This window comes from Lynx rufus, unplaced genomic scaffold (genome assembly GCF_022079265.1).
Source record: "Lynx rufus isolate CCGP_SWC_20201006 ecotype Redwood Valley unplaced genomic scaffold, mLynRuf1.p SCAF_17, whole genome shotgun sequence".
Taxonomy (NCBI): domain Eukaryota; kingdom Metazoa; phylum Chordata; class Mammalia; order Carnivora; family Felidae; genus Lynx; species Lynx rufus.
Window position 1 is genome coordinate 40648395 of NW_025814831.1, and position 12510 is coordinate 40660904.

A 12510-nucleotide genomic window follows, 5' to 3' on the forward strand; every position below is an offset into this window, starting at 1 on the left:
AGGAAGGAAGGGCAGAATTTCTGAGAAAGCCCCACTTCTGAGACCCACATGTATAGGGCTAGCCTGGGACTGTACCAGGACAAAACCCACCCACCCACACTCCCCAGCACCCAGTAACAAGTGTAACAGCCATCTACCCCATAGGCTGGGGGAAAGAGCATGGAGAAAGAACCTTTCTGAGGCAGAGATACAAAGTGAAGGCTGAAATGAGTGGAAGAAAGAACACGGAGGAAAAATCTTCCGATATCCCAGTCATGACCATAAACATAAGGTAATGCTAAAAGAATATGAATCTGGTCATGTGCTGAATATAACCATAGCAAACCCAAAATAAAACAAAACCAAGAAAACACCAAACCCAGCTCAAATCCTGCTATATTCACTCAATCTAACAGAATAAGGTAAATGTCCATTTCCAGGCACAAATAGTATTTACCTCAGCTGGTCCACATGCAGCATTGGCATCAATCACAAATTAGGAGAAACATAAAAAAGCAAGGAAAAAAAACAAAAAACAAAACCCAACCTACTGTCAAGGGACAAAGTAATCAACAAAACCAGACTCAGAGATGATCCAGATAGAACTAGCAAATAGGGAATTTTAAAACAACTAATATATTAGAGGCTTAGTGGAAATGATGAATGTGTATGAACAGATCAAAAATTTTATCAGAGAGATGAAAACCATAAGAATCAAGTAGAAATGTCAGAAATAAAAAACATAGTAAAGATGAAGACCGCCTTTGATGGGCTCAAAAATAAATTTGACACAGTTGAGGATAGAAACAGTAAACTTGAAGGCAGGTCAATAGAAATAACCAAACTGAAACAAAGAGAAAAAAACAAAAGCCCAGATAATCCAAGAACTCTGGAACAGTATCAAACACTCTAACTGGAATTCTAAAAAGAGGAAAAAAAGAAAACGAGACAGAGAAATATTTGAAAAGATAGTTGTCAAAATTTCCAAAATAATGAAAGACATCATGCTGAGAACCCCAGGCAGGATAAATACAAATGAATAAAAAAAAGCCAACACACCAAGATACGTTATATTCAAACTGCTGGAATTGGATTATACTTACAAACATCTGAAATATTCAACAATAAAGAAACAACCTAAAGAAAGATCCAGACGGGTTCATTGGAAAATTCTATCAAACATTTGGAAAAGAAATTAGCACCAGTTATAGGCAATAGATTCTAAAAAATAGAAGAGAGGGTAACAAATCTCACTTTATGAGGCCAGCATTACCCTGACACCAAAACCAGACAGTTTAAAAAACTATTAATATCCCACATGAACATTGATGCAGAAATCCTTTTAAAAATATTAGAAATATATAAAAAGACTACAGGGAATAAACACTAAGTAAATTATAAATGGATAAAATTGCTTATGCCGATGTTAAAAAATTGGAAATTTCAGGCGAAAAATAATAAAAATCATAAATAAATGGAGTTTATTGTGGAAAAGCAAAATGGATTAAATATTAAAAATTATGTCTTCGAGGGGCACCTGGGTGGCGCAGTCGGTTAAGCGTCCGACTTCAGCCAGGTCACGATCTCACGGTCTGTGAGTTCGAGCCCTGCGTCAGGCTCTGGGCTGATGGCTCAGAGCCTGGAGCCTGTTTCTGATTCTGTGTCTCCCTCTCTCTCTGCCCCTCCTCTGTTCATGCTCTGTCTCTCTCTGTCCCAAAAAAATAAATAAACATTGAAAAAAAATTAAAAAAAAATTATGTCTTCGGGACATCTGGGTGGCCTAGTCAGTTAAGTGTCCAACTCTTGATTTCAGCTCAGGTCATGACCTCGCAGTTCGGTTTGTGAGACTGAGCCCCATGTTGGGCTCTGCGCTGAACAGACCCTGCTTGGGATCCTCTCCCTCTCTCTCTGCCACTCCCCTGCTCATGCATACACGTGCACTGACTCTTTCTCTCCCACCCCCTCTCAAAATAAATAAACTTTAAAAAACTACGTCTTCTACCATATTAACAGCATTTTTAAACACACAGAATACATTGCTACTATGTTCACTTTTGTCATGTCTTTTTAGAACAATTGAAAAAATTTTAATGTATTTCATTTTACCTTCACTTATTCAGTTCTCAGTGCTCTTCATATCTTTGTTTAGATACATGTTCCTGCTTGAAGAACAACATTTCTGGTAGAATGCATCTGTGGCCAATAAAGATTTAGTTTTCGTTTTCTGAGCTCTTGCCGCTTGGTTAGGGTGGAAGGGTTTTGTTTTTGTTTTTCTGTTTCCTTCCCTCAGTTTTATCGGTGCTGTAAGGAAAAGGTTTTGTCCTTTCTCCTTCAGATTGAGGCTTTTGTTCCAGAAGGGGCAAGGAGGGGAAGGGATCGTTTCATGGCTCTCTGTAGTGGCCTTTACGGCCCCCCCACCCACCCCCCTTCCCCAGATCTGCCCCACAGAGAGATTCTCAGAAGTTTGGTCAGTCTTTTCTATGAGAAAGGTCTGCAAAAAGTGCAGACCCGTATATATATGTGGTCCCCAGGGGCTCCACATTCCCTCACCAGCCCACACTCATTCTCCACTAATTCTTTACCTATTCCAGGTGACATTTGTTGGTCAGATCCGCACCCAGGAAAGCAAGGGCTCATGGCCTGTGCTTCTCCACAGGCCCCAATGATCCTTAGATTTGAGGCTAATTGCTTACCCTGTAACCTCAGCTCTCAGATGGGTCCAAAAAAAAAGGAGTAAACTTGTAGTTTGTCTGGAGTTTTTTTGTTTGTTTGCTTTAATCAGAGTGGAGGTGACATTCCTCCTAGATGTCTACATCTTGAGCTTTTACTCTCTTCTCACCTGCTAGCCCACAAGGCCATTACATTCCTCAATATGCTTTCCATACTCACAAGAATGCCTCAGTGACAGCCACAGCTGATGAGGACTGAACGGAGATAACAACACACTAACTCAAAGATGCTCCCATCAGCCTGGAGAGAGCCTCCTTCCAGCAGACAGCCCTACTCTGTGGTGAGCTAGAAGCTGGGGTCTTTAGCCCCACACCAGAAAGGGTCAGTAGAGAGTCCAGCTTGGAGAGAGGGAAACGAGGATACAAGCAGCCTCCTGGGTCCCTTTGCTTTCCAGACTCTATCTCAGCCTCCAGTGCCTATTGGTCCCCTCGTGGGTGCAACCTGGGAGGCTGGGACCGGCCCCCATTCTAGCAGCATCCCCATGCGTAATGCCAGGAGCAACCTCTTTGCAGCTGAGGGCTGGGAGCGGTAGAGAGTGTTTCAGCTTTTGCAGGTGAAGATAATGGTTGAGAAGCCACACTTATTGGAAATGGAAAATGAGATCCAAAAGACAATCTGTTCCTACTCTATACTGTGTACCTTTATAGGTGTCTGAGCTGCTCTGGTCTCCGGTGGGTTCATTCAACTTCAGTCTCTAACAAAAATGAGGGACAGGGCAAAGAGAAGCACACACCTGCTGTCTGTATGGGGCCTGTATCCGTGCTAGAAAGGGACAGCTGATTTCTTTCTTTTTAATGAAGAGCTAATAGGGGCGGCTGAGCAAATAGAGCCTCTCCCTCTTCCCTCAGCGTAGTCTTCATAGTGAAAGTCATTCTCTTGCCTCCAAAGATACCTTAGTTATGTGCATATTAATGAAATTGCTCACGGAATGCAATACAAAAGGACTTGGTTTCTTTGTAAGGTTTGAGACTCTCAGTTAATTCATATTCACATCTAACATTCACCACAAAATACCCCTACAGAGTTAGATTTCATTATCTATGCTTTACAGGGAGGAAAATCAAAGCTCATAGGGAGTGACTAAAACATAGTCACTCAGCTCTTTAGGAGAAGAAATCTCTTGGAGTAGCACTGGAGGACCCAGTGTGCTCACACACGGAGGGAGTCACAGATACCTTTACGTGGGATCTGCTTTCAGCAACCTACGTTCTCGCCTTTGTCACTAAGCCCTCCTGTTGGAGTCTAAGCTTGTCTGTCAGTCAGGAAACAAGAAACAGATGATGTGCTCAAAAGGAAAGTGCAGTGAAGAAACCATACAGTGTAATAAGCAAGGTTTAAGGAAATCACCAAGGGACAGTGAAGTGCCCTCACAGCCAGTGTATTAGTCTGCTAGGGCCGCCATAACAAAATACCACAGACTGGGTGGCTTCCATAATAGAAAGGTATTTGCTTATAGTTCTGTAGGCTACAAGTCCAAGATAAAGGTGTCGGCAGGTTTGATTTCTTCTGAAGCCTCTCTCCTTGGCTTGCAGATGGGTGCCTTCTTACTGTGGTCTTTCCTCTGTACATGTGCATTCCTAGTGTCTCTTTGTCCAAATTCCTTATGCTTATAAGGATGCCAGTGAGATTGGATTAGGGCCCACCTAAAGGCCCCATTTTAACCTAATCACCTTTTCAAAGGCCCTATCTCCAAATCCAGTTATATTCTGAAGTACTGGGGTTAGGGCTTCAATATACGAATTTTGGAGAGGACACAATTTAGCCCCTAACAGCTAGTAACAATGAGGGAGGGGTAGTTATTACTACCCTATGACTGGAGGGGCAAAAAGGAAGACCCTGGCAAGGATGGCTACATGGAGATGGCCACCTGACAGGAGTTGTGCCTTTGATAGACAGGTGTAGCCAACACGGCCTGGCAAGGACGGGATGGGCAGAATAATTACCCTGACATCACTGTCCACCCCTCTCTGACCTCCCATGGGTAACTTTCTTTGGCTGAACCCAATAGGAAGCCAGAGGCAAGGGAACCCATTGACATAGCCCACAGGTGTCTACCTCCTTGGCCTTGAGCAGGATGGGAAAGGGTGGAGGGGCAAGTATGAGATAGTATGGCTTGCAAACTGAACACTAAACTCTGCTCTGAAGCAATGGCGATTTACTGCCTGGTTTTTCAGTTATTCCTAGGTATGTTCAAAGGTGAGAGACTCTGAGAAAACAACCAAATCTTTAGGGTCATTCTGAGGAGACATTTCCCAAGAAAAGTCTCTAGAGACATCTTTCCTAGGGTTGGGGTCAAGAGTGTCATCTGCATTACTGAAGTGGGCAGCAAAGAAGGGGCAGGTATGACCTGGGTTTCCACCCTCTCCTCAGAGCCCTCTCAGTCACTGAGTGCAGGTGTGTTCATGGGTGCTTGTGATCATACCTCTAGGCCTTTATCCATGCTGCTCCCTCTGCCTGGAGCACCCTTCACGCTCCTTTTCACTGACTGACTCTTACTTACTCTTCAAGAGGGGCATCCACTCCCAAAACCCTTTCTTGGACTGTGAGGCCCAGGTTAGGTGCCCCTAAGTGCATTTCCATCATGTTATCTCCATTGTAATACTTGTTTGCTTGACTAAAACAGAGACTCAGAATGAAAAAGCCCCCTGGGTGGGGGGTAACCCATGGCAGTAGGCCTTGGCCCAAAATCAAAATCAAAGCAGTCAGCGGGACTGAAGGTCATACTCTGAACTTCCTGTAAGGTAAGGAGACTCTTATTGGAGATGTAATAGGCAGACCAGTTTTATTGTTTTAGCCAGGGGACAGTAGCAAGTGATAGGGATGATTACCTAAAGATCTCAACCTTTAATGTTTTATGTAGGACACAGCATAGATGAAAGTAGAGGAAGTTATCCATCCATCCATCCATCCATCTGAGCATACCCTGGGGGGCCGCTGTGCTAGGAGGTCAGGGGGTTCAGGAAAGCCTAAGTGATGGTCCTTGCCATGCAATGACTTACAGCCAGGAAACAGAGATGACACGTGCATGTGAGGCATTAGACAACACTACCATGGGCTCCTCTGCAGCATTTCTCTGAGGCACGCACTGTCTCCCCCATGTCATGCTAAATGCTACAGGCGATATAGCATTGCTTCATAGTTATGTAGCCTACTTCAGTGGTTCAGAACTGGGCTTTGGAATCAGTCTTCCATCCTGACTCTTATCAGCTCTGACATTGGACACATTATTTCATCTCTGTGAAGCTATGTCATCATCTGTACAGTGGAAACAACAGTGCCTTTGGCATCGGGCCGTTATGAATACATGAACTTGCAGCACAAATTAAATCCTCAGTAATTGCTAGTTGTCTTAATTTATGCACAAAAGTACTTAGGGATTCAGGAGAGAAATCACCATGGGCTGGGTGGTTAGGAAAGGCTTTGCAGAATATGAGAAACTTGAATCGGGCCTGGGAAGGGGGCTTTGGAATTTCGGTGGATGGCGGACAAAAGGATGGGTCAAGCAATGACCCAAACCACTGGCCAAATGAGAGTAATCCTATGGCCTCTGGGCTCAGACCCTTGTCCAACTTATTTTGGTTTTCTTCTTCTTCAGTCAAGCCTCCCACCTCAGGCAACCACCCCCCTCACAGCCCCTGCTTCCAGGTCTGCCTAATTCCCCTTCTGCTCAAAACCTCCATGATTTGCTACATGCCATGTGGCCCTCTAATTCCATCCCAAGGCTCCAGAGGTGCAGATCTGCAAACCAGCGTGATTAGCCACCACTGCTGGCTTCCCATTCAGCATATAAATCTACTGCCTGGGATTACCTCATGCCAGAAAACCGAAATCCAAGTCAGATGGTTAAAACATTAATAGCAGTGAGTGTTGTAAAGACTCAACAATGCGAACCTTCCCAAAATGAACCATCCTGACCTCCCTTGCGCTGACAATGCGTGTGTGACATCATGTGTAAATGAGCCTTAAATTTGAACCAGGTGCCGAGAGCTGTCTGGCGTCTCCTGGCTGCTGTATTAACCACTAACATGCACGGGGGGATTCTGAGGCAGTAAAATGAAGCGAAACCGATGGCAGGGACCAGCGCTGGGGTGCAGCAGCTGTGGCAGTGAATATTCAAATCACACCCACCCCGTTGGGCCTGGGGCCCCCAGGCCCTGTAAAGCTTATTTCCGGAGGGCTGGGGAGCCTGGGGAATTTGGCTGGCTTCACTCAGTGACAAAGCCTCCCCCATGCAAATCATTCCATTCTGACTTGATTCCCAGACTTGATTCTGAACTCTGTTTTGATTTGCATCCATGAGGAAGGACTCTGAAGCTGTCTGAAGCAGCAGTTGGAGACCGTCAAAACTGATGCATGTGGGGCAGGTCGCCTAAGACACATCTTTTGAGGGCACAAGTTCCAAGGAAGAGAGCCCGCCACAAATCCTCAGGTGCTGTGATTTCTACTGCACCGACACTTAGGGATACAAGTGTGCCTTTGTCCATCTGGTATCACAGATTCCCACAGCCGGGCCTCTGCTCACAGCAGGTTACAGGACAAACAGCCTCTAGAGATCACTAGAAAAATTTGGAGGGATGGATTTAGGTGTGTATGTGACCTACCATCGACTGTCATAGGTCTGAGAAGGGTAGAAGTGAGTTAGGAAGAAATTAAGCCGAGGTAAAATTAAGAGGATTTTTATTTTATTTTTTTAATGTTTATTTTTGACAGAGAGTGAGAGTGGGAGCTGGGGAGGAGCAGAGAGAGGGAGACAGAGGGTCCGAAGCAGGCTCTGTGCTGAGAGTGGAGAACCCAATGTGGGGCTCAAACTCACAAACTTGATCCCACTTGATTATGACCTGAGCTGAAGTTGGACGCTTAACAGACTGAGCCATCCAGGTGCACCTGGTTTTTATTATCATTTTTTAAATGTTTTTATTTATTTTTGAGACAGAGAGAGACAGAGCATGAATAGGGGAGGGGCAGAGAGAGGGGGAGACACAGTATCCAAAGCAGGCTCTGAGCTGTCAGCACAGGGCCTGATGCGGGCCTCGAACCCATGAACCGCGAGATCATGACCTGAGCCAAAGTTGGACGCTCAACTGACTGAGCCACCCAGGTGCCCCTATTATTATTTTTTTAATGCTTCCTGTTTGTGGTGCCCATTTCCAGGTTATTAACAGTATGCTTTACATACCCATCATCACTAGAAACTAGAGGTTCATAGAAACTGGAAACATTGAAGATAGAAAGAAGGCTTATGAAGTAATTCTGTCTTGGTGGGTACTCTTCTAGATCTATACATGCTGGTGAAAAGAAGCCGGCGCCCAAGGGAGGTGAAAACCCACACTCCACAGATCCTATAGGTCTTCAGCTCTGAAGAATTCCTGTGCTGTTCAGGGCAAAGTCAATGTTCACCAAGTGCACTGCACTGTTCTGTGAAGTTGGGTGTGGTGGGGTGGGGATGAGAGGCAGGTCCCAGACAGAGGATATAAAGGGGCTGTTAGACATAGTATCTTTCCTAAAGGCTATTACAGAGTGGTTAGATGTAAATATACATGAATTTGTATATTTCATTTAATTTAAAGAAACTAAATGTAGCGTCAAGACGTTAAGAATGGATTTCCTGAATAATGGAGCAAATAGTTTCATGAAGTCAATCTTAGAAGTCCTTCCAGAAGAGGAAAGTATTGAGTTAGGTTTTGAGGAAGAGGAGAAACTTTGGAGTTTTGGAAAACTCTGGAAAGAGAACAGCATGAATGGCTTGTGCAAAAGTATGGAGGCAGGAACTCATGGGGAGCTCCATAAGATGCCAGGGGTCTTAATAGGATCTGAGGCATGAGGTATTTCCCACAACTCCAGAAAAAGTTCCTCATGCCCCCTAGAGCTGAAACTTTGGAACAAATTAAGTGTGAATATTGAGATGACCAGCTCTTGAAGGTTGAAAGTGCTTCTTTTCATATAGCTTTTGGAAGATGATGATGGTGATAGTCAATGCAGAGAGGCAATTAATATCTATCACCATTTTTGAACATGCCTTATTCAAAGGCCTTCAACCAAGACCTTAACTTCTGTTTGATTTAAAGTTCTAAACTCAGCCTGGCATCCAGAATTCTCTACAACCAGGATCCTACCCTTCAGCTTTATTTCTCAAACTGTTCATTACATCTTTACTCCTGGAAAAATTTTTGTCATTTCAAAATATACCTTTCATTTTCTTGCACATTTATTATTTTCTTTCCAAGTGGAAATGCCTTCCTCCCATTTTCATCCCTACTTTGGTTTTCCTGCAATTTTACTCCGCTGTTAACTTCCTCCACAAAATCCTTCCCATTCATCCAGAAGGAATGAGCCTTCATCCCTATGAATTTGTCTAGCAGAGGTTTTAATGTTCCTATTACTCACCGAGCTATGTCATTCTTCTAACCGGTGCCCACTGTAGTCTCGTGTGCACATGGCATGCACTATGGCCAAACCCTGTCCTTCAGGAATTGTAATCCTAGTTATTGCATACAGTTTGCCTCTATTGGATTGGAAGTTCCAGGAGTGATTCACCAACTAAAGAACAATTACTATGGATAGAGAAAAATGCCATGTACCTATGTGACAGACAAGATCATCCATTCACAAATGAGGTTGGAGATGGAGTTTAAAAACTTTCTTGTCAGAATAAAGTTCTAAGTTGCTAGAGTATGGCTCTCTGACTTACTGAAAGCAAATTTCTCTGTTTTACTATAGAAGTGACAACATTGTGAAAAGTTTAAGTAACTGAGTCTGGGAATGATTAGACGTTTGGGGAAGGGGATTTGATTGAAAAGAAAAAAATCTGGGAAAACCATTTTTACATTGACATTAAAATGCATGAATGCAACTCTATTTATTTAGTCTGGTTTAGCTAATAAGTTGAGAACTATTCTGGATGAGTGAAAGCGAAGAATTTATTTGAATGCAAAAGAATGACAAATCTTTAGACAGAGACATAGGGAGAATCCAAGTATTTTGCTTCCCTGTGAAATGCAAATATTATCATGGTATAATCATTACTGATTAACTCTCGATATAACATATAAACCTATGAAGTTTTATAGGAGAAATGTTATTTTTCCTAAATGCTGAAATGTTGGCAAAATTGTGTGAATTTGTAAACCAGGAATTGATTACTCAGATATTTTTCCCTTCCAGAGTTTAGGATCAGCAATTACTGGGAAGAAAGCCAACTTAAAAAAAAATTTTTTTAAAGGAATATATGGCAAGTTTTTAACAAATATAGACCTATTGAATTTAAAGAACTGTATTTCTGGGGCGCCTGGGTGGCTCAGTCAGTTAAGCATCCAACTCTTGATTTCAGCTCAGGTCATAATCTGATGGGTTGGTTTGGTTTGTGGGTTTGAGCCCCACATCAGGCTCCAAGCTGAGTGCAGTGCCAGCTTGGGATTCTCTCTCTCTGCCCCTCCCCTGCTAGCACACTGTCTCTCTCTCAAAATAAACTTAAAAAAAAAAAAAGAACTGTATCTTTACTGTATTTATATAGTAGTATTATGATCTTCCTTACTTTTTTTATATTAAAGGACAGTGGCAAGTTTTTTTCTTAATGCCCTTGATCAATTTGCAAAATAAAAAGTTGGCAATGTCATGACTTTCCCCAAAATTTATTTTGAAGGTCTACGGATCCAAAAGAAATCCAAAGTCTGGAAAACACTAAATCATAATGTTGATGGTCTGAGCTTATTTGGATTTTAAAAAATTGTATCTGTAGAGAGTCAGAATGCAGAATTGGATTTCTAACACTGTTTTTCAAGGGATCCACGTTTTCTCAAAGTCTGGCTGACAAATATTGGAAAACATTATTGCTCTACCAAAAGTCCATATACTTCTGAAATACTTAACAAAAAGGAATAATGCTGTGGCAATAGACCATGACTCAGAGGACAAAGAGTGAACCCAAATGCTGTCTGGCTGGTGTGACAGAACAGACTTAGACTTAGGTACAAAATTTAAATGAATAAAGCAGCCTTCTATACAGTTGGTGTTTACTATGTATCTACTATGAGAATGTGTTTATACAAAAACAAAACAAAACAAATAAGAAACAAAACTCTAACAGCTTGATGTACTTAAGTTTACATTTGAGATGTGTGATCTTGGGCCAGTGCTTTAACTTCATAACTTTTTTTTTTCACTTTTCTTTAAAGATTATTTTGAGAGAGAGAGAGAGAGAGAGAGAGAGAGAGAGAGAGAGCGACAGCAAGCACAGGGGAGGGACAGAGGGAGAGAGAGAGAGAGAGAGAGAGAGAGAGAGAATCCCAGTGCAGAGCCTGACACAGAGCTCGAACTCACAAACTGTGAGATCGTGACCAGAGTCGAAATCAAGAATCAGATGCTCAACTGACTGAGCCACCCAGGCACTCCTGAACTTTAATTTCTAATGCAGTTAATGGGGGAATATAACTATATCTACTACAGAGGACACAAGATAATGTGCTCAGCCTGATGCCTGGTCCATACATACAAGGGCTTGCTCATGATTGTTACATTATTTTATGACTCTGATAACCTCCCATTCATTTAAAATATCAAAGTCTCTCAGATATAAACAGAGAACTGAGTAAGAGAACCAGGGAACTACAAAAATGGTCTTCATTCTTTCCTCATGGAGGTGCCCTGCCCTAGAGGCCCCACTCCCTTTGATTCCTACTTTTACCATCTAACTAGAAGTGGGGTCAAAGGGTTCTGATCCCAAACACAAAGCACCTTAGCTTGCTAGAAGTTCTGGGAGTCCAGTCTCTGAACTACCAACCTTGGTTCTAGAGAACCTAAGGAGATGCCTTTAAAGGGAAAAGCACAGAGCTGTCCCCGGCCCTCAAGATCTACTTTTTTCAAGGTCTGATCTTTTGTCTTTAAAAAAGAGCTATTTCCAGGGTGCCTGGGTGGCTCAGTTGATTGGTTAAGTCAACTTTGGCTCAGGTCATGATCTCACGGTTCATGAGATTGAGCCCTGTGTCCGGCTCTCCACTGACAGCCTGCTTGAGATTCTGTCTCTCTCTCTCTGCCTCTCCTCCACTCGTGCTCTCTCTCTCAAAATAAACAAACATTTAAAAAAATAACAGAAGAGAGGCATTTCTCTACAGGCCCAATTGCAGACTAGTCAAGACAGACCTTGGATCAATAAGAGGACATTAGAGTGCTACTGAGGGGGCAACCTAACTTGTCTCACTGTAAGGGCCAAGCAAGGTTGGGTCCATCACATCTTCATGTGGGGACGGTCTCACAACCATCTCTGAGAGGAAGCAGGGGCTTACGTTTTTTCTGGTCATCTCTGGTTTTGAAGTCTACTTTTCTGAGCTTTCTGGCTCGCCTGGCTAGCACATACGCTATTCCTGTTCTGCCCCATGTGGCTCCAGGGAAAGGTTTACACACATGCTCACACAAGGCATTTCTGTGTATAGCTTTTATTGGTTTCAGGAGACAGAGGCAGGCAAGTTAAAACCGAATATTAGACGTTTCTGTTCTTAAAACACCCTTCAGCCACTTTTACTCACAGGCTCCAGACTCCCACCACTGGCTTAGCACCGGCTGCCTCTTTCCTTCTGCTTCTCGACTCCCAAATCCACGTTCTCTTTTACAAAGAGTACTTTAAATATTTCTTCAACTTCCTCTTCTCCTGCCAACCCATTCTCATAAGGTCTCACCTTCTTAAAAAAAAAAAAAAAAAAAAAAAAGAGGTAAAATTCACATCATATAAAATGAACCATTTTAAATTATACAATTCACAGGCATTTAGTAAACTGTTGTGAAACCATATAGGGTCTCACCTTTCATCCC

The 12510-nt window shown here is 42.9% G+C and overlaps 1 protein-coding gene across 4 annotated transcripts in view; it reads right to left on the reverse strand.

The window, feature by feature from the left end:
• Nucleotides 1–12129: 12129 nt before the first annotated feature.
• SLC38A6 (solute carrier family 38 member 6) overlaps nucleotides 12130–12510 on the reverse strand; it is a 76079-nt gene continuing 75698 nt past the window's right edge. For 2 of the 4 annotated variants that reach the window (XM_047079555.1, XM_047079553.1), the window contains exon 16: nucleotides 12130–12377. In XM_047079555.1, coding sequence (XP_046935511.1) covers nucleotides 12252–12377 — 126 coding nt within the window. In that variant the 3' untranslated portion in view covers nucleotides 12130–12251. Of the gene's footprint in view, nucleotides 12381–12510 lie in introns of all 4 variants that reach the window. The other 2 variants (XM_047079554.1, XM_047079552.1) reach the window with 1 other exon arrangement.